Source organism: Sinohyriopsis cumingii, chromosome 4, assembly GCF_028554795.1.
Source record: "Sinohyriopsis cumingii isolate HCF-2022 chromosome 4, ASM2855479v2, whole genome shotgun sequence".
In the NCBI taxonomy this organism is placed as follows: domain Eukaryota; kingdom Metazoa; phylum Mollusca; class Bivalvia; order Unionida; family Unionidae; genus Sinohyriopsis; species Sinohyriopsis cumingii.
Window position 1 is genome coordinate 14,707,662 of NC_142964.1, and position 23,684 is coordinate 14,731,345.

General features: G+C 35.7%; 1 protein-coding gene across 3 annotated transcripts in view; it reads right to left on the reverse strand.

Moving 5' to 3' along the window:
• LOC149800652 (anoctamin-8-like) overlaps window positions 1–23,684 on the reverse strand; it is an 84,801-nt gene that overhangs the window by 25,486 nt on the left and 35,631 nt on the right. For all 3 annotated transcript variants that reach the window (XM_089954665.1, XM_089954666.1, XM_089954664.1), the window contains 6 exons: window positions 22,842–23,088; window positions 21,544–21,779; window positions 15,160–15,276; window positions 11,786–11,913; window positions 10,640–10,801; window positions 3,443–3,731 (listed from right to left, as the gene is read on the reverse strand). In XM_089954665.1, the coding sequence (XP_089810791.1) occupies window positions 3,443–3,731; window positions 10,640–10,801; window positions 11,786–11,913; window positions 15,160–15,276; window positions 21,544–21,779; window positions 22,842–23,088 (1,179 nt within the window). The remainder of the gene's footprint in view (window positions 1–3,442; window positions 3,732–10,639; window positions 10,802–11,785; window positions 11,914–15,159; window positions 15,277–21,543; window positions 21,780–22,841; window positions 23,089–23,684) is intronic.

Here is a 23,684-nt window from a genome sequence, read left to right on the forward strand (position 1 = left end):
GATTTTCCAGTATAATGTTGGACACACGTGAGCAATTACCGGCATAGCTTTTTGATTGATCCAATTGATCCTACAAAGGGATGTAATCCATATTAACTCGAGCATTCTATGATTATTTATAAAATACTGTAGATCATGCATTCTACTGAATCCCCCAAATCATATGTTTCTAATTGTATTTGACAAAGTTTCTCAAATAAATTAGGTTTAAACTACACTAAAATCAGATATACAGATGGACTACCAGTACTCATAGATCATCAGTGATCCATGATTTTTAGTTTCGCAATTCAGTTTAAAGCAAATTGTAATGTCAACACTTCACCTATATTCATTCTTAACCAGCTGACGATTCGGTGTCTCTCTTTGATTATACCGGTTGTTGATAAATTGGTCTTTGGTTTCCAACAACAATCAAAGCCAGTTGCCGCAATTGTTTAGACCTTGATATTGGCTTTAGTTACTGATACTAGTTACCATACTGCCAGTACCCCATTGTTCTTTATCATTAATCCGCATCAATTACGCTACCCGTAAAATATCAATGGGATTAAGTACAACAGGAAATGATGCCCACTCCCTTCTCTAGATGTAAATAATGAATTTAGCTATGGGCATTGTTTTCATTGCTATAGTACGGGCACATTTTAATGAGTTCGGTATATTTTGATCAATCTTTTCAGTCATAATCATTCATATAAATATCCCCGTACAAATCATACAACTTATCTCACAATGCCTCCCGTCAAATCACGCAAGTCTTACACAGCGGCTTTTAAACTGGAAGTTGTAAAGTTCGCTGAAGAGAAAGGTGGGATTTCACATATGTTAAAGTATAATAAAAAGTATTTTTATTTTTTTTTGTTTGCAACTTTTGTTTTCTGTCTCCTCATTTTCTTCACATTTCTGATTTCCCTATGAATTGCCTTATTTCCCTATTGTTAGCCTCACTGAGTTTATCTCATCTGTTGAATCTTGCACTCAAGACTGGTTTCAACTGGAAGGAATAATCATAGCATGCACAGCCACGTGGCTCTTGTTGCAATGGATATCATATTAAAACAAACATGGTTTAAACTAAACTAAAATCAGATATTTTGTGAGCGCGCGCGTGCTTGTGTGTGTGCGCACAAGAGAGAGAGAGTGAGAGATGAAAAAAATTGTCCGTGTACAAGATCGTTCTTTTATTCAGGGCGGTTTTTATTTGTAGCTTTTGCAAAGAGAAAAGAGACGGTATTTTGAGTTACCTGACGATTGTGATAATCCTCATGTATTACGAGCCTACTATATTCCATTATCAATAAACACCTCTAAATCAACAATTCATTCTTGTTTTAATTACGATGTACATTGTCACAACAACCACATGGCTATGCAGTGTTATTTACACGGTAATTAAACATGCTTAGCGCTTTGGCTATAATTGAAACCAGACTGAGGGCAAGAATCGACAGAATAGGTCAAATCAGCGAGGCTGCCAGTAGGGAAATGAGGCTTTTTTAGGGAAATGAAAATCTGTCAACATTTTACTGAAGTCATTGTCCATACAAAATTTGTTATAAGGACAAGAGATCATACCCATTACTTTGTATTCGAACTTGCCGATAAAGATAATAGTGGGGTATATCATTGAATAGATTAGTAATAAAATGTTAATTATATCCAAGTCCAAACAGAACAAACACTTAAAAAATAGTATATATATATATATATATATATATATATATATATATATATATATATATATATATATATACATACATACGAATCGATTTAATGGAGTCCGTGACTTTCAAACTGATGATAGAAAATGACAAATTTGTATAAGTTACGTTCGTAACTACAGGTAATAAAATGAACTACAACATGGATGTGCTTTCAATTATAATAAAACAAGCATGGACTGTTTATTCAGCTGTGTCAATTGATAACAAAATATAGCAGTTCAGAAGTAAAATCACAAGCATGTTAGCATCGGTAATGCAATTTCACGATTGCCGGTAATATGGAATATCATACAACGATACCATCAATATCCATGCAACCGGAAGTTACTAGTATAAAATACAAAGCCAAGTTATTGACCTGGCCTCGTCTTATACTCCGAATCGACTTATATATGGATGAAGGATGGAAAATTTACAAAATTGGTCAATTCGACTTATACTCCGCATCGATTTGTAGGCCGGAAAATACGGTAACTTTTTTGTGATATTGTTTTATTAATAAAATATTGTCTTGCTTCCATTGATCACATCTGTGGAGAAGTAGGCTAATTTGAGGTAGTTTAATTATATGTGTGCGTGTGTGATTTGGATTTTTTACGTAGCTTTAAAAAAAAATCAGTCATATTGCTATGATGTCTGCAGTGTGGCAGTTTATAGTGATGTCTAACATTTGGGCACAATACCAGTTTAATTATATTACCCCATACATACACAGAAATATTTATAACAGTGTTTGATTCATCAATTGAAATGAGTTGACAAACAGCCATTACTGATAGCTCTTATGCAGGTAGGATTTGCATGCATTTTAACTTTTAATTACACCCCTTTTATCTGATACAAAAGATGTAATTAATGTAATAATACAAAGCAGGTCCTTTTTTTTCTTCAGTGCAATAATATACAACAAATACAAGTCAAATATCAAAACAGTTTGCAAAGAATATCAAAATAGGTTCTCAAAGAAATGCCTGGAGACATAGCTGTTATGGTAAATTTACATATTTTACATTTGAATACAAAAGGCATTTTGCAATTACGATGAATAAATTTAAACCAAACTAAAGGATAGATATAAACATGTGCAGTTTGTTAGAAAGTTTCACTTAATAAAAATAATTTAATTTGTATTTATTTATTAAAGTGATACCTCTAGTAAGCATTAGTGACATTTTCATTCATCAAATTTTTTTTAAATACTTTCATTTATGGAGCACAACCGATGTTGTCTGGAAAGAAAATTTAACAAAATATATTACTTCTTGTTAAAAACCAAGAATTTTCATAATGTTGATTCAAATTTCCAGATACTGTCCATCATTTTCAATGAAAAACAAGCAATATATCAAAGTTTCAGTTACCAAATTCTGATCATGATTTTCTTCATGTTCAACAAATAGGGGGACAATTTGTTTGGGTTTTTTTTCTAGTAAGAAAAAATTGGATCCAAACCTGACCCACAATTATAAGGGAGTTCATGAGTTGTCAAGGCATTAGTTATCAAACAGAGTGGAGTATTTCATAACAACTAAACCCATGAAAAATTTCCATATAACTCCTTGGACAGTAGATAGTGAGGTTATAATACATACTGTCAGATGACAAAACAGTTTAGAAATGATATGTAAGATTAAACAATACAGATGTGGGTTTATGGTATGAGCTGGTGAAGTTGTCACAACAGATTTGATCAGCCAATGGGGGTTCAATCTTACCCATATAGTTCAACCAGGTAGCAATCTTCTTGTAGATTTCATCAAAAATCCCTATGACAACAGCAAGCAAAATTTTGGGCAGAAAATGAGAAAAGGCAGGGATATCCTCTGTCTTAATAAGTGCATTGATCCATTCCTGGAATTCGAAAATCAGCAGCATTGTGACGAAAACGACCATCAGACACAGGCCAATTATTGGCAAGCTGATAAAATAACAAAATAAGTATCTTTTCCATGCAGGGTAGTAAGGTTCCTGGCGCCCAGTCACATGGCTCTTGACCAAGGAGCCCTGAAATAAAGATGAGAAATCCAACACATTAAAAAGAAAGGGCAAATGATTGTTTAATAGGGCACATGGAAAGTTGCCCATACAATATTCTGCATGTGAAAAAATAAAAAATGTCAGAAAAGAAGACCACATAATACAAACTCAAACATGTGGTCTATCAAAGATAGAAATTAAAGACTAATTATACATATGATGAAAGGTAATTAAATACACAACATACTAAAATTGATTTATTATCAATAAAAATTTAAGACAGAAAATAATCTATTGTGGCTATAAAAGCTTCCTTAAACATGGAAGATTTTATTATCATAATTGCTGTCTTCATCAACAAAAGAAAACAAGAGGAGGACGAAAATGAAAATAAGAAATTTATATCTTATGTTTGAGACAGAATACATGATTTTTCTGTACTTCATTATATCAAAAATATGACCTTTCAAAAACCATTATGTTTTGGTACTAGGCTTGAATAACTCAAACCATATGCAGTAAATTGTATTTTAGTGTGTGTGTGTGTGTGTGTGTGTTTGTCTGTCTGTGTGTGTCTGTCTGAGTGTGTGTCTGTGTGTGTGTGTGAATTTCCTACAATTAAACACAGCCTGCACTGAATAATATCACAAATATAAATTCCATTAGTAAATTTACAATGTGTACAGTAACATGAGGCATCCTACTAGCCATTACAAATTTTTTCAAACTGCAGAAAAACAAGAGGCCAAAATGAGTCTGATATCACTCAGCCAGATAGTTGATGTGTAAGTTTTTGAATTCACATCATACTGAAACAGTAGGGGAAAATGATTGCAGAACAAAGTTGCTATATTATCTATTAAAGCTGGTATCATTTATTTTCTTTCCTTGATCATATACTATGTCCACTTTCGGGGCAAAAAATGGACAAGCCATTATCACAATCAGCAGATCAGAAATATGGCCTCCAGAGTGCTCTCAAGCTCAGCCAGTCAAATACAAGATCACCTCAATAATATGCATGGATGCTGCTCAAATTCAAACCCTCCAGGATCTTGTTGATGTGTGCTGTATTACAAATCTGATCATAAATGAAGCCCCTACAGTGCTCACAAGCACGGCTATAGTATATAGACAACACATAATGGACAACAAATAAAAGGTCATATAATAAGTTCACATTACATCTGGTCAGGGGAACTAAAAATGCAGATATAAATTGACTTTTAAAAGAATCTTACTTTTTTGCTTTTATTTGACTTCATGAACACTCAAAAAATAATGTCTACATCTTGCTTACCATGGCTCTAAAAATATAATTAATTTGATTTTTTTGAAGGATAGAAAACTAATTTTAATTATGTAATACTTGCATGCTATTATTGCATTATCATTTATAGGACTATCAAGGCTTATTAACCCTTCTAAATTAGTATTTAAGGGTCAGATCTGAAAAGAACATGATCCCAGTCTGACTCCTTAGCAACAGCCAACAGATGAAATACCATCCTCTTTTGACTAGGACCGAGAATACAAGACATATAGGTGGGGTGGGAGAGAGGAATATTTGCAATGGTGGCAAGGTAGCAAAATATTTTTTTTTCTCTCCAAGAAACTACAATAATTTATTAATAGCAACAATACATTACCCGCTACTACTGCATTGCTAAATTTACGTCAGGAGGGAGGCTGATGACTGCAACTGTCCTTTCTCCCTTCAGAGAAGGTCAAATCATCAGCAGCACATGTACGACTGAGACTGAGAACCTGAATGGAGCTGACTCTTAGAATCTCATGTTGGCAAAAAAACACAAACTCATAATTCTGCAGAATCCTCTACAACCCTTTTCCATTGATAAGGCACAAGGCTAGCTCCTTCTCCTCAATGATGCTAAAAAGAACAGGGCAACAGTCTTAAGGGTAGGGTTCTTGAAGAAAACTTCATTCTGAGGTTCATAAGTGGTTTTAACATTGCCCAAAGAACACATGAATGATTCCATGCAGGCATTAGTGAACAATGTACATTTCTCAGAAGCTCAAAATACCTGGGGAGATCAGAAAGATGAAAGTCTGTCTCAGTGGCAGAACACCTAAAAACTAAAGTGTTACAAAGGGTTACCCTATAACCCATAGTACTGGACAAAGAATATTTTCTTTCCTTGAAATGGAAGAGAAGAAAACATGCAACTGCATCCCAAGTGGGACAACTTATATCAAACCAACTGCAGAAGAGATGATCCAAGTGTGAATGTGGAGAATCTGAGGACTGTTGTAAAAGACCCAATGTGTTGCAACAGCAGGCTCTTCTTTTCTGGCAATATCCTGGGATAATCTAAGAACAGCTTGACTAGGTTGCTGAACCATGAATGTTGGAGTCACAGGGAGCAAATAGGATGAGCTAAACTGTATAGATCCCGGGAAGACCCAGCACCTGTGGAATTATTTTGAAATGCTGGAAGGTGTGTGCATAAAGATGATTTTGCTACCACCTAAGCCCCCTGATCTGGTACTGGAAAGACATAAAGAGGAAGCATGTTATTCGGTCTCATAAAGGACAAGTCCACCAAGGGTCTTCGCATAGTTGGAAAAGTGACTCTGTTACTGACTAATGGAGAAACCATTCTGCAAGGACCAAATAAACACCTCAAGATAAACTGTCCACTAAAATATTCCTCTTGCCTTGAATAGGGTGGACTCAGAGATTGATCTGCTCAATGACTGCCCATCAGTGAAGGTTGCAGACTTTTATACAAAAAGAATGAGCTTGAGGTGCACTACTGACATGTTGTGTAAGGTAACACAAGGACACATTATGAGGATGACAAACACCTATATGGCCAGGAACACTGCCAACGTTTCCAAGTTGTTTATATGAAGGAAGGCTTCTTCCCAGGATCAAAATCGCATAAGAACTATACTCCATGGATTCAAGTGAATACCTCATCCTAGATACGATGCACTAGTGTATAGAAAGTAGTTGAGTTCTCGAGCATTCATTTGGGCTCCTATTACAAGCCTGAACCAATTTATCCACCAATGCTGTTGTTGTTGTTGTTGTTGTGGGGTTTAATGCCATTTTTCAGCACACGATAGGCTATGCATGGCGGCCAGTAAAAATGGTGGAGGAAGAACCCGTGAAAACACCAGGAAGAACCACCGACCCACGAGAAGCTACTGGCAAGCTTTCTCACATACCCACATTGGCCGAATCCTAGACTCGAACCCATGCAGACAGAGGTGAGATGGCAGTGATCCGTAATGGAGAGTGCTTTAGACCACTCGGCTACTTGGGGCCCCATCCACCAATGCAGGTGGTGGTGAAAGTTGGATTCCATTGGGATAAAGGGTCCTTAAGTAATCTCCAGTTTGCCAAAAGCAAGAACTGCAGTGGGCACAAGTAAAGTCTCCCTAGGGAAATTAAGGTTGCAGCCAACTTCAGAGTTCCCTGGAAAGAGAGGTCAAGGTAAGCAACAAGGTGTCTACCAGAAAAGCCATTATGCGGGACAGGAGATGGTGGATCCTGTCTACTCAAACCCTCTTAGGCTTGCAACTAAATTCATCCCCACATATACTATTATGTATATTTAATTTTTATTGTGTGCTTGACTTTTGTCCAGGGCTGTGGATGGAGTTTGCATACCTGACTTTAGTCCATGATTATAAGTAGTAAATAAGATGTTTCCCAGAAGTTTAGTTCAAGGTCTAACCTTGTTTACGACTTAGTGGATATTTCCATGGGATTGTCTAGTCTTCCAGAACATTCTAGGTCAAGTGGGGATGTGTATATACTATATTTACTCACGTATAAGCCCATCTGCATATAAGCCGACTTGCTTTGAAGGGCCCAGGACTGCTGCCAAGAACCTGTTATTTTCTCTTGAAACTGTTGTGATTGACTTTTGAAATCTATGATTCTGACTGTATACAGGAGGGATGGCCCTCCAATCCTCTAGATCGTTTCCCTGTTGAAGGGTCCTTCTTGTTTCTTGACTCTGTTCTGAAATGACTGCTGAGGTATATGACAGTAGGCCTGTGTTTGATTTGTCTCCTTGGAGGTCTGCTTGGGGATTTCCTCAACATGACCAGTGAAGAGATGACTATGATGCTCTTTTGGATGAAGGCAGAAGTAGAAAGCAATGTATCACCTTCCATAAGCTATAGATTTACTGAAACAAGTACTTTTTATACCATCTTGTTCAGAACATGTAATGTCTGTGAAACTCATTCCCAAGCACGGCCACCAGATATAACATTAGGAAAAATGGGGATATTTTCCACTGGTAACTGTTTAAATGCCAGGTGTTCTTTCTTTGCCAAGATATCAATGGATGCAGGGTATTTGTACATTGCCACTGATGGAGCAGGAGCCAGGTAAAATTCAATTTGCAACAGACAAAAAAACTTCCTTAACTGGTTCAAGTAATGATGATGGAGCCTTTACAATCGTATAATGAGTGTGGTCATACAGACAGTGCTGACAAAGCCTGCCAAGACTACTCAACAAACAGACCTGACAACCCTAAAAAAGACCTTCTCAGTAAGGCAGTGGATTTTCATCCTGTAAACTGGACCAGTCTTCAGTAGCATTAACAAAATATTATGTAATGCTATTTTGAGCTAGAAAACATAATATAAAAGTCCAAAAGTGTGACTCAATAAAGATACAGTGGTGGTGAACATTGTGTTCAACTCAAAAGTTTGTAAAGTGTACTTGAACATTAATTACATCAGTACAACTACACAAACTGCAATCCCAACCTCTTTGCGCTTAATGGCATCTTGATTTCTCTATACCTGATGTAATCCTTATTTTAAAAAAAGCATGTGGGCCTAATGGCAGTCATCTTCCCCACCAAGTGAAATACTCAAATCAACATGAGTCATATACTAAATATAATGGTTGCCCTTCCTGACTTCTCCCCCAAGAATCTGAATATTCCCTTTCATTCTTCTATACTCTTAAAACTTTTTAATAGGTATACTGTCCCTTTTGTCCTTACACGTCACTTGTTGGATGCAATTAAAAAAAAGTAAAGCAACAGCTTGATGCGGATATTTTGTATCACAAACTACATGCAGTTTAAATTATCCGTGCTACTCCAGTAAACTTAGTCTGATTCCCTGACCAATTCCAATGAATCTACTCTAGTAAACTTAGTCTGATTCCCTGACCAATTCCAATGAATTTAATACAAAACCAGGATCCAAAATCAAAGATGGACAAGCCAGTATCTGGATTTTACTGCAACAATCATATTTCCATAAAACTGATTTGTTCCAAAAGTCCAGATTGTAAGGGTCATTAACGTAAGACATACAGCAAAATCGTAAGGGTTAGCAGTTCTGGGTTAGGTGGCCATCCTGACTGAGGTACCATAATGACAAGAGTTTGTTAAATGTATCATCCATGGTTTGGACATGTTCTGGGACATCTGTGACTTTTAACACTGTTATAGCCAGTACCATAATGGTAAGTCATAACAGGCCAGCCCGGAGCCATTCAACATTAGTCAGTGATGGCAATGGATCAAGATGGATCTCTATGTGGATCCATAATAGATATGGACTAACCTGGGTCTGTCCTAGCAACAAGGCACAATGCCATTATAGCGACCATAGACTGACCTGATTTCATCATGGCATTATACTGGATGGACTCTTAATGATATTAGATCAATGTAACCACTCCCATCAGGCATAGGTGTAAACTTGCTTGAATTTGGTACTGACTGCATCAATTTTGGCTCGTTTTTTTTTTATGGGTTTAATACCATTTTTCAACACATGATAGGCTACAAATGGCAGACAGTATATTTGATGGAGGAAGAATCCATGAAAACTACGGGAAGAACCAATGACCCATGGAAAGCTACTGGCAAGCTTTCTCACATACCCACACTCGCTGAGCTGAGACTCGAACCCATGAAGTGAGAGGTGTGTTGTCAGTGATCTGTTAAGACAAGTGCCTTTGACCAATCAGCCACCTGGAGCCTCAACAAAGGAGATAAAAACCCTTCTAGTGACAACTAAGAAGGGTCAAAGCAAACTCAATTGGAAGTCTCATCAACATAAAGCTGCAAACCAAATTTGGTTCAATCAAACAACTGCCAGTCAAGTTTGATTGTGGAAACCAAAATGGACAGACGGCTGGATGGACAGACCTAGAGATAATGTGACAACTATAGGACTTCACTGACTTCAGTGATCAGGGCCCTAATAATTATGTTATACAATGCAACTCTGATACCTCAAACACCACTCATGCAAATAACTTTTGCAGTCCTGTAGTAAATCCTTATAGTGTCCATAAGCTTGAAAGCTTCAACCAAGTTATAAAAAAAGGAACAAACTATTCTGACCTACAGTACCTTTAGTTTTAAAAATCCTACCTTATTTTCATTAAATCTATGTCAGTGATTAGCTTTATATGGTAATTCATCATCTTGAAGTAGTTTTCTAATACTTTTTTCTTATAGGTTCCGCATTACATGTTATTTTGTGTGCATGAGATCTTTAAAACAACATACATGTGATCTGAAGACATACTTCTGTAACAGCTTTCAGGAACGTTATTTCTTCAATTCCGTTGGATTTTTCAGAATGTATAAGCTGTATCATATATATCTACCTATAAGATGGGTCCAACTGCAAATAAGTCCCAGATCTACCATTGCATACTGTACTGACAGATCAGAGTCTTTGTTGTTTGTTCTACTTATTAATCCTAACAAACTACAAAGGCCAAGACCTAGATCTATGCAATTTGTAGTTGGATCCAACTTATTCTTGATTAGCTTAAGGGGATTTCTGTTTTTTTCTTGACCTTTTGGGGTGCGAAAGTTTAGGGTCTGAATCAGGAAGTAACTCTGATGATCAGGGAAATATTACATGTTATCACCAGAATATGAGCTTTATAAAAACAAAACAACACTGACTGTGTAGAGTGGTCGAGGATCCACAAGGAGTTCATCTTTCTTGTCTAACGTCCCCCACTTGTACATCAGAAGTGAACTCTTTCTCTTCCAGTGTTCTGTATACAGGGTTGCCCATAACATGTTCAACAGAGCAAAGATTACAAAACAGCTGTCAGCTATCAACTGAAGAAGAGAAAATCTAATTTATTAGATTTGGAACTTTTTCATGTTACAGTGGTCATATGTTTTCATCAACAGCACATGAACTACAAGAAACAATATTACTGGAAAAGCAGTATATGTTTTAAAGAACAGACCCAGCTAACAACTATTAAGATAGATTACAATACAAAACTCCTTCAGTGGAATCAATTACAGTACAAAATTCCCTCAGTGGAATTGATTACAGTACAAAACTCCTTCAGTGGAATCAAGTGCAGTACAAAACTCCTTTAGTGGAAATGACTACAGTACAAAACCCCCTCAGTGGAATCAATTACAGTACAAAACGCCATCAGTGGAACCAATTACAGTATAAAGCTCCATCAGCGGAACCAATTATGGTACAAAACTCCCTCAGTGGAACCAATTACGGTATAAAACTCACTCAATGGAATCAATTACAGTACAAAACTTCCTTAGTGGAATTGAGTACAGTACAAAACTTGCTCAGTGGAATGGATTATAGCACATAACTCCCTCACTGGAATGGATTACAGTACAAAACTCCCTCAGTGGAATCAATTATAGAACAAAACTCCATAAGTGGAATCAATTACAGTACAAGACTGCCCCAGTGGAATTGATTACAGTACAAAACACAAAACAGCCTCAGTGGAAATGTTTAGTGCAAAACTCCCTCAGTGGGATAGATAACAGTACAAAACTAACTCATTGGAATGCCAGTCCATTGTAATTTAACCTCAGTTAAAGCTGGTACCAATGTGCATCAAGGTTAATGGCAATGACCCATTTCAAATCCAACACCCCCCCCCCCCCACACACACACACACACATGCACCAATGCACACTTTATCTACTGTGAAGTCTCAGTACCTTGATTTACACAAAATAATACAATAATTGTATTAAAATAAATGCAGTGGGCAGAATCACACATTCTGTGTGCTTTTTGCTTTTTATTCCCATTAAGCAGAAAATATTTACCTCACTCTCTTGCTGTAGAAACCATATGATCACACCAACAAATGCTGGGATACACAGCCAGGCAGTGTAGTTTCCAAGGTAGGCAAAGTACAGAGCAATCATCACTCCAAAGTAGTTACAGACGTCATCTGTATGAAATGGACAGATACCACCATATGTAGTCAAGTCCAACTACAAACAACATAGACAATGATCTGCCATAACATAATGTGCTAGCAGATCTGGGTCGTTTTTTATCTACTAATTACCCATAACACACTGTGTAGACCTATATTTGCAGGTGCATTATGGGTCTGTGCAGTCTGCAGTTGGACTGGACTTATAAGTCAGTACAGATGTTATTAAAGATCTCTCTCTCTTTCACACACACACACACACACACACATACATATACATATATATATATATACTTATTTCATATAATATGAAATGATTTTTTTGGACAAGCCTTAGCAAACCAAAGGTTTTAGTTATTACAGTAAAAACTGTTATGAGCAACCTCTGCTATGAGCAACCATCTGTCATTTCTGACCACAATCATGCTGAAATTAAGGTAGTGGTTACTTTATTATTTGTCTTTAGAGTTAATCCATATTGCCTGGGGGTGAATAAGGTCTTTATCTATTAAACCAGCAAGTGAGAATCATGTCGGATTCAATTGATAGTGCTAAAGGCTTGTGATTGTTTTTGTAATTTGGTGGTTTTTTTTGTATTCCCAATATTACAGTGATTACATCCCAGTCACCAAGCCATCATCTATTGAAGTTGGTGTGACATGGTTACACAATTAGTTTATAGAGTTAATCCCTATGCATCTTCTTTCAATTAAGCCGTTGACTTTTGTCTCTGTGCAAATGATTCAGATTCTGGAGGAGATAACTCTTTCTTTGTATTTCATTAATTGTTAGATATGCAATGCAAATGTATAGATTTTTCACATTTTCCCAAAGCCCAGTCAAAACTGTCTATACGATCAGTATTATAACTGAGCACTAATAATGTTCACATCTAGTACATTAATAAAAATGGAAGAACCTCCAATCAAAATCAGACAAAATTTAATGCTGGACAAAATAATACTGGAACTGAAAGAAGTGAAAAAGAGCAGACCACTTGCAAAATAGCAGTTTAAACGTTGGTAAAACAAATTTAGCGTGTTATTAAGGAGGAGAAAATCAGAAACTATTTCATATGCTAATACATGTGCATGCAATCTTCAAAAGTAAATGTAATGATGAAAGTATATCTTTATTACTATATAAATGCATTATATATTTTAGAAAGAACTTCTAATAAAGAATAGAATATGTTGAGTGCTTGTGGTTATTTTTCTTTAAATTGTTCTGGAACTGGACCTTGAAAACTGGTCTTTTTTGTACAAACGTGTCATGAAAGATCACCTGTCCTGAGAGACCATTTTTTGTTGGCAGAAGGGGCAGTCTCTTATAACAGGTTTTACTGTAATAGGTGCAACGGAAATAAAATAAGGATTGATTCTACTGATCACATAATGGAAATAACTAGTAACTGCAATATAGTGTAACAAAATGACATCATAGATCATTTCAATATTTTAGGTATTACTTCATTGCTCTGTGTGTCATTATAATTACAAAATTTTACCAAGCCTTTGTAAAAATCACATAGATTGATTAAAAATACATCAAGTGATAAAAAAATAGAAATTATTTTATAACATGAGAAAGAAATTATCATATACAATATATATACTTCTTACATATCAAGTCAAACTGCAAACAACACAGACACTGATCTGCCATCATTCAAAGTACCTGCAGATCAGGATCTATTTTGCTTGCTCACTGATTACTCCTAGCAAACAATACAGACCCTGATTTGCCAATCAAGATGCAATGGCAGATCAGGATCTATGTTGTTTACTGTTTGAATAATCTTATAAGTGAGTATGTGCCCTTCTTGTGTATGTTTGACAATATTTGTAAACAATTGTTAAAATAAAATTCTGTTATTTATTTCTTGATAATATTTATTATTTTTAAAACTACTTAAAAGAACTGAACTTCATATTTTACTAGAATCGTGAAGTCATGATGCTTGAAAATTTATTACACACTGTCCTTCACACTGCCATAATCTTTCATGCAGTGTGTATTTGATTTTGATGATTCATGACTTCACAAATCTTGTAAAGTTCATAACTGACAACAGACATCAAAACAGGATGTTGTACGAGTCAAATTTATGAAACAGTTTTGTGAATCATCAAGCCAATGATGTACTGAAATTAACAAACTTTTGAAGAAGTATAATTAGAAAAAGGCAGTCAAAATGTCATCTGAAATATAGTTAAGAGACTGATTCTTTATCTTGAAATATTTTATTTTTCTGAAATATATTATTACAAAGTTTATAACTTGGAAACTAAAATTATCAGAAGCTAAAGCCTGGGGTGGATTTCACCATAAGAATTGAAACATGGAAAGGAAATTTAGTCTTAAATCAAAGAATCTGACTTAGCAAAATTTTTTCCTTATTTAAGTCTAACAATCAAATCATTTAAGTATAAAAACTTAAAATTTATGACATATTGATTAAATTGTCTTAAAGTTAAATAAAAAACTTAACATGTCTGATTGCTAAATTTTAAGCAAAACCTAACTTTCACTGGAATGTAGACTTAAGTTTTAGGTCCAGAATTAAGTTTTTTTTTGTGAAAACCAGGCCTGTTTTATTAAGATCCCAATGATGATTTAGCATTTGGCAATAATAAAAAAAATTAAATTAAATTTTTGTTTTGAAGTTATGGCCATTACTTTAGGCCATTTGATCCAAACAAAAATGATTCCATAAACCAAACAGAAAATGTTGGAGTAAAAGTATAGTCAAATCTAATTTAGCGAAATTATGCTAATCCAAGCATTATTTTAATAATCTTCTTTACTTATCATTAATCTGCCTCCCAGGTAAAACCACATTCAAATAGAAATACATAATAATACAAGAGGAACGTCCTATCACCACTCTTTGGCAGCAAATTAATTCCCCGTTAAACTGACCTCAATGCAAATCTTAACCAAGGTCAATGCAACATAAAACATCAGTCAAAGCAACCCATTCTTTGACAAGAGAATGCTGTATACTCCAAGTCAAACAGACACACAAAAGTTGAATGATTCGCAGCTAACTTTACAGGGTAAATTAATAAACACAAAAGATAAGACAATTTGACAAAAACATAAAATACAGGTCACACAGATCTTTTTCTGGTAGAACTTATCCAAAAGAATCCATACACTGTATGAACCTCCAGTCAAAAAAGCAAACAGATGGACTTAAGGTAAAACCATGCATGCCTTCAAAATCTTTGGCAAAAAAAGTTCACCAAAACTAACCAAGAGGCTGCTTTCTGAAGAAAGCCTGGACCCAAGACTTCCTGAGTTTCTGTAGAGAATCATGGTCATGAAGTGGGAACACTTTGGAAATAATGCCCTTTGACTCAAGGAGAGGAACTGAAAAATTGAGAATAAAACAAGGGTTTTATGAAACACTGACTTCTCTGTACACATTGTTATGATAGAATTTATAGAGATATACTGCTGTGATATAATTTGAACAAGTAAACTTCATTATAATGAAATGGTCAGGATCCATGAAATCACATCATAATATATATGGGATCAATTCTATAAAACCATTGTCTTAACTGAAGATGAAATGTCATGACTGATGGGTGGGGGGATAAATATCAACTTAAGAAAATGTACTGTTGTACACTATACTTCTGTAAAATGATTGTTTCAGAGAACAAATTTAACCCTACAGCACAAACCAAATTAATTTAAAGAAAACTGTTAGTGTCCTTTCTTAATGATCCAAAGCAAAAGAAACTGACTGTTAATGTGTCACATGGTTGGAGAGGAAGAACACTGACCAATTATGTTTAGCAGCATATAAGCATGTTAACTTAAGACTGGGACTATAAACTTACTGAAGCTTGCTGCATGGGCATCAAGGGCCATAGAATAACTGAATATCCATCTCGTTTCACTGTTGCTTAAAGAATTCCTAGAATTTCTTATGCTTTAATGAATTATTGTGTCCTGTCCATTTATTAAAATTACTGACGCTCTGAGTAATGGTACAATCAAGACATACGAAAACCAGCGTATAATCAACAATTACATAGCTCACCTCTATGCAGCTTTTAGCTGTCCCCAGTATCCACTGAAAACATTAATTAACATGCAATAAAGTGATCCTGACAACAAAATGTTGGGCCTTTTCTATTTAAAGTTCTATGGCAATTTTGCACTTTACATTTAACTTTTAATAACTTAAACTGTACAATGGTAAGTTTTAATCAGGCAGTTGTTATTATTGTTGTTGTTTTAGGGTTTAATGCCATTTTTCAGCACAAGATAGGCTATACATGGCGGCCATTATAAATGGTGGAGGAAGAACCCAGGAAATAATCAGGCAGTATTTAGCCAGTATTGCACTAAGTTGCTAACATACTGTTAAATCATAAACATATATAAATAGCAAATTTTTTCCGCAAATTATGTTTCTCATTGAATACTTACCCAATTACATTTACATCAGGAATATAGCCATACAACCTCCCTAATCCAACTGTCCCAAAAGATGAAAATTCATAATTTATGACTATAATATACCAAGGGCAATAACTCTAGCAAATTACCTCCCCTTGCTCGATAAATGTGGTCATAGTTTTAAGCTGATTGGAACATTGTGTAATGGGATGCTTGCATTGCAGAGAGGATAGGAAGGTATTACTGAAAAATACAACTTCTCTAAAAATGTTCCCCAATTGTATTAACATTGGGAAAATTGGTAATAGGCAGATGAAATGTTGAGCATCCTACCTATACCTCTGTTAATCTTTGTGGGAAGAAGACTGGATTCTCCATATGAAGGTTAACCCACTCTCCTAACCTGAGAGCAGCATAACTAGAGGTGATGAGGTAAAGTCTGGGAAGAAGAAATAATGAGATTTTCTATTCACATAAAATTTCTGACCATATCAGAGAACACAGAAACTAAGTATACATAGGTGGAAAAAATTCACATAATTATGGTCAAAATTTTAAAATAATGTATATCACATGTAGAATAATCCATAATGCATCCAAAAATAACAAAATCCTCAATGAATGAGATGAAAAGTAGCACAAAACTGCAATGGATTTGATGAGGCAAAGTGAACAATGTCAGTTCACAGTGAAACCTTAAAACTAGTGTCACCTGTAAGTGGAAGGGGAGACACTGGACAATAGTTATTGCCCTCTGTCTATATAATATAGACCAAATAAATAAATTTTCATCTTTGGGAGGGCCGGATTTGGGGGTAGTAGGGCTTATATTCCCAACATTAATGCGATTGAGTAATGTATTTGAAGGAGAAACATACAGACATACATATATACATACATACATACACACACATACATGCATACATACATACACATACACACATACATGCACACACACACATACATACATACATTCATGCATACATACATACATGCATGCACACACACATACATATACACACACACACACACATACATACATGCACACACACACACACACACACACACACACACACACACACATACATACATACATACATATTAACGGCTCCGGTGGCCTTGTGGTTAGAGCATCGACCTCGGATGCGGACATCGTGGGTTCAATCCCCAGCCAAGTCATACCAGAGACTTACAAAAATGGTACTAACAGCTGCCTCGCTTGGCGTTCAGCATTAAGAGGTTAGTGTTAGGACTGGTCAGCCTGGTGTCAGGATAATGTGACTGGATGGGACATCATGCTACATGTCTGTGGCATGATGCCCCAGTGCTAGACATCACTATAAACTGCCACACTGCAGACATCGTAGCGATATGATTGCAAAATTGTTAAAGCTACATTAAAAATCAAAATCACATCACATACATACATACATACATGTACATGCACACACATACACACACACATATCATGAGCTGTTGAAATTTCCTTTGATGATGAGACCACTTTAAGTCATTTAAATCAGAATAACTTCACCGGTAAAAAACTACACTCTTACATCCATGTATCTGAAGTTCGAGTATAACTAAGCTCTACCCCCTTTTATCAGTCACTTTGGCATGGAAAGCGACGCTAAGCACAGATGGGAGGGATGAAAGACTGAAGAATAGCAATAATTCATCTGGAAGATATATCACAATTTCACTAATGAAAAGCAAACAACCCTAATCATAACATCACCATTGTAATAACTGATTAAAATGAATACTTTTAGATGTCGAGACAGTGCAAGAGATGCATTAAACAATCAAAGACAATAATAAGAAAATAATATGAATATTGTATCAATTTATATATTACTGATAACTTTACCTTTCATAGTTTAAATCTTCATTTGAAAATAACAGTATTAAAAAAGAATGAAGTAAAAGAACTGCAAGACACAATCATCTTATAAAAGTAATATATGGCACCGAATATACATTGAATTATCAGCAATAAACACTTCTGAAATAGTCAGTTAAATTTAACAGTTAACAGTTAATAGTCAGTTAACAAAGACTTAAATTTTTACTTCAATCAGTCAGAAAAAATATCCATACAAATCCATTCACAAAAAGTCACACAAAATTAACTTCAATTATCACCAGCATAATTATGAAAACAAACACCATTACATCAAAACTGAATCTATAGATTACAAGCAACAACCGCCTACATGTCTATGCCATCAATTCTTTGTGAGTATATGTCTATGTTCCATCACTCCTTTTATTTTTTATGTAAGGAGTGAAATATCTCAATACAAAAAAAATACAATTGGACCAATTAAAACTTTTGGTGTGTGGATGGTGGTGAGTTGGGATAGGATTCAGTTTACTGAGATTCTCAAATTTTACCTCAAAAGAAAGAGTCTCAGTTATGTTGTCCTAGTTATAATGTGAATATTTATTAATACCTACTGTTATGTATATTTGATTTGATTTATATTTGATTTAATTTAATTGTTTGTTCGTTAGCTTTAAAAAAATTTTTATTCCATTTCATGTTATTGTAAGGTAACTTTAGTTACTGGATTTGACATTTTCCAGAAATTAGTTTGACCCGACTGTTTTTTGTAAACACTAATAATAGAAACGTTGTCTCTAATGCTGACCTAGTTCCTGACCATGATTCAGAATCAGTAAGAGATGAAGTAAACAACTTTTTAAAATTCTTTCCCAGAGTAAAACTCATTGGTTTTAGTCAAGGCCATACTGGGAATACGTGATGTTAGGCATGTAAAAAGTTTCTAAGTTGTTCTAGAAAGTGATCACATGATCCTCATACGGGAATCTGTTTTGCATCTTAAATTAGTGTATAACTATTTTCTATAGAGAATTTAGTCAGTTGGGCTATAAACCATTGACACTTAAAGATGTTTTGTTGTGACCAGTTTGAGTTGAAATTCTATTTTATAGAATTACTAATTCTTTTGCCTGGAAATATTTAAGCGCTCATACAGAATTCTTGGACAAAGACATTTATTGAAATTTTATTCAGAATTCAAAACCGGAATATTATTTTCTGTGGTTCAACAAGGAACTGTTCACACATCAGGACAACACTGACTACTGCATAAGTCATCAACCTCCATCTTGGATTTTTATCAGGACTCCAACTCAGATTCATTTAGGACTTATATTTTCTAGGACTTCTATTTTTAAATTCTTGGATTATTTTTGGATTAGATTCGTAAAACCATAAGTTCTTTTTCTCATTTTTACCTTGTTTTTCTACAGAAATAAATTGGTAAATTTTACAAAGTTTGTTGTCTTCACTCTTTTCTTGTTACTGTTTTAAAGAGCCTAAAATGTAACAACTACTTTGTGCTTTATTAATACATAGATCTTGTTTCTATTGATATTTACTGTGTAAGTATTTACACACATTTTGTTTCAACAAAAGCGTATATATTTTTTATGTAATCTTATATCATTTGATAAAGCATTACTTGCCAATAAATATGAGAAGATTGCTGCAAAATTGTTCCTTTGCTTGTCTTTGTTGGCACTAATGTCAAAGGTGAGGGAGGAAACTTTGTTTTAAATTATGAAATAAAGTTGAGTGTGGAATTGTTTAGGTGTCTAACATCAGACATAAAAGATAATCAAGGAAAACATGCTATCCACTGGCACTATGCTATAATCAATTAACTTTGAAAGCTGTCACTTTAGGCAGCTGGAAAGATTACCAATTTACCATCTGTTAACACCTACCATAATATGTGCCAGTATATGTGCTGGGTTTCTTTTACTCCATACATGACCCTAGGTTATTTCTGGACAACTGGCCAACCTTAAACTGGATTTGATTTTATTTTGTTGGAAAGATTAACACATTATTGATTATTTCATACCAATGAAATGGTTGATAAGTGCCTTTCTCAAAGACACAACCAAGAAGCCTACCAAGGCAGGCCTGAGTTTGATTGCCAGCATTCTGTGTCATCTGTTATAGATGCTACTGAATGCTGACAAGGTGTGTGGGTCTGACCTTTGCTAAGTTTGATTCTCCATATTCTGTGTCATCTGTTATAGATGCTACTGAATGTTGACAAGGTGTGTGGGTCTGACCTTTGCTAAGTTTGATTGCCAGCATTCTGTGTCATCTGTTATAGATGCTACTGAATGCTGACAAGGTGTGTGGGTCTGACCTTTGCTAAGTTTGATTGTCTGCATTCTGTGTCATCTGTTATAGATGCTACCGAATGCTGACAAGGTGTGTGGGTCTGACCTTTGCTAAGTTTGATTGCCAGCATTCTGTGTCATCTGTTACAGATGCTACCGAATGTTGACAAGGTGTGTAGGTCTGACCTTTGCCAAGTTTGATTGCCAGCATTCTGTGTCATCTGTTATAGATGCTACCAAATGCTGACAAGGTGTGTGGGTCTGACCTTTGCTAAGTTTGATTGCCAGCATTCTGTGTCATCTGTTATAGATGCTACCGAATGCTGACAAGGTGTGTGGGTCTGACCTTTGCTAAGTTTGATTGCCAGCATTCTGTGTCATCTGTTATAGATGCTACTGAATGCTGACAAGGTGAGTGGGTCTGACCTTTGCTAAGTTTGATTGCCAGCATTCTGTGTCATCTGTTATAGATGCTACTGAATGCTGACAAGGTGTGTGGGTCTGACCTTTGCTAAGTTTGATTGCCAGCGTTCTGTGTCATCTGTTATAGATGCTACTGAATGCTGACAAGGTGTGTGGGTCTGACCTTTGCTAAGTTTGATTGCCAGCATTCTGTGTCATCTGTTATAGATGCTACCGAATGCTGACAAGGTGTGTGGGTCTGACCTTTGCTAAGTTTGATTGCCAGCATTCTGTGTCATCTGTTATAGATGCTACTGAATGCTGACAAGGTGTGTGGTTCTGACCTTTGCTAAGTTTGATTGTCTGCATTCTGTGTCATCTGTTATAGATGCTACTGAATGCTGACAAGGTGTGTGGGTCTGACCTTTGCTCAGTTTGATTGCCAGCATTCTGTGTCATCTTTTATAGATGCTACTGAATGCTGACAATGAAAATCAGAAAAGGTCTAATCAATATCTTGATCAAATCTAAATTGGATTGAAATCCAATAATGATTAAGGAATTACTGCATGGAAATGAAAGCATGATGGATGACGGAAGGTTGGAAGACTAGACAGACAGGTCTCTTTTATTAATCAAGAGATGTACACTAACCTATTGACTGTCCCTCAAGGAACTTAATTTTGCCCAGGGTTTCCCCTTCTAGGGCACGTAAATTAAGAAGCATGTGATAGACAATGCTTTGTCGTTCTTGGCTGGAGAAAAAGCCCCTCTCATCTTCTACACCTTCAAAACATTCCTGCTCATCGTACATGAACTCTTTCTTTCCCCCACCATACACACTCTTCAGGGGCTTCTGAAGGCCGATCTCTTCTGCTCCCTTAAGTAATCTGAAAAACCAAAATAAGTGTTACATTTGTTATGATGTACATTTTCTTCATGCTACCATCCAACTCTATGCATCTATCACTTTAATCAACAAAACCATAGAGCAATTGCTTTTCACTAATATGCTCCAAGGTTCAATCCCATATTCCAGCATCTGAAGAGTAAATGAATGACTTCCCAAGGCCTTTGATTTCTTCCAGGTTCTCTGATTTTTTTTTTCCCTCAATAAACACCCGGAGCAACCAAGCTGGCCATCAAGAATACTTAACAAAACTCTTAGACCATGCTGTACAAGCTATGCACAGTGAATACAATCTTATTTGTAGAGTACCAATTTTCACAGATTATGTGATCACCAAATGCCATGACTTTAAAGACCCAACAGATGTTATCTGTCTGTGGAGAAATATGGACCATTTCCAAATCGGGCCTCTCCAAGCATAGCCTTCCTCACACTCCACACCTGGTACTCATCCTCATCTCCAGACCCTGGGATAGCAGTGCAAAACCATGTCTTATATGAAGCAACTTCCAGCTATGATTGCATGATCACCTCTTATGTCAAGCAATCATGGTCTCTCAAAACAAGTGGTCTCTCTTGATGGGTTATAAATTTATATGCTAAATGAATAGAATCTGGTCTCACAAGACGTGTGATCTTCCAATGAAGTGGTCTTTCCATATGTGTTTTGCTGTATACAATTTGGTCCAAAAAACATTTGAGAATGTCATAATAATTATAATTTTTTTTACAGTGAACTACTAATCCCCTTCCAGAGACCACAGGGGCTGGATCCAAGGCTGACAACCCTCTTACAGATGATTACCACACAGGTAAGAACATAAATACCAAGTTGGAGTTTAGATGTCATAACAGACCAATGGAAGGATAGATGGGTGATCAAACAGGTGGACAGAGAGATATGAATTTTCACAGCAGTTTTACAGAAAAAAAAAAGATTACATGCTAGCAGAAAAATGTTAGAATTTCAAACAAGTCCAAAATTTAACAATTCTCAATGCCCTATATTATCAGATATATTACATTTCTTGCTGAAACTCACTCTTCATAAGCTGCCGTCATGTAGAAAACATAGACTCCTGTATTTTTAAGATGGTGCAGTAAAACATGGATCTGTGGAGTACGAGCCTTAAGGCGGGCCAGAAGCCACATGAGAATGGAATCATCTGTGTTAGGTGGGAAGACAGTGATGATGTCACAGTTCTGTGTGGGGATAGTCGTGTTAAGAACTTTACTGGATGCGAAAAGACGTGTTGTCTTGATAAATTTCCTCCCAAAAAGTCTAGAGGCTGAAAAGATATAAAATAATGCTTCAGTCACAATATATACTTGTTTATAAGTCCATCAGCAAAACACACACACCTTAATCTGCCATCACATAATGCACTGGCAGATCAGGGTCTATGTTGTTTGTTCTACTGATTGCTCTTAATAAACAGCATGGACCCGGAACTGCTAGTGCATTATGCCATGTCAGATCTGGGTCTGTGTAGTTCGCATTTGGAATCCACTTAAAAGTGACTATATATGGCATCCATCTGTCAAAGAAATGTCACATTTTTAAAAAGTATGAATCATGAAATAACCTTAAGGAAAGCAGAACATTCCTATGCTTTTCTCACTAACAGTATCCTCTTTCTTTAACCCAAATTCTACCCATCCTCTACTATAGCCCTAAGAGGATGGATCAACACGGTGAAACCATTTTTTTTAACACATTACCAACCCCCCTCCAATTTATCCCATTTGTAAGTTTCTCAATCTTAAACAAGGTATATTACCAAATATGAGTTCCATGCATGCAACTGTGACTGGAACTCCAAATATATAATGGCATAAAATAGTATTATTGCAAAGTTTCACTGTAATAAACTCATGCAGAAGA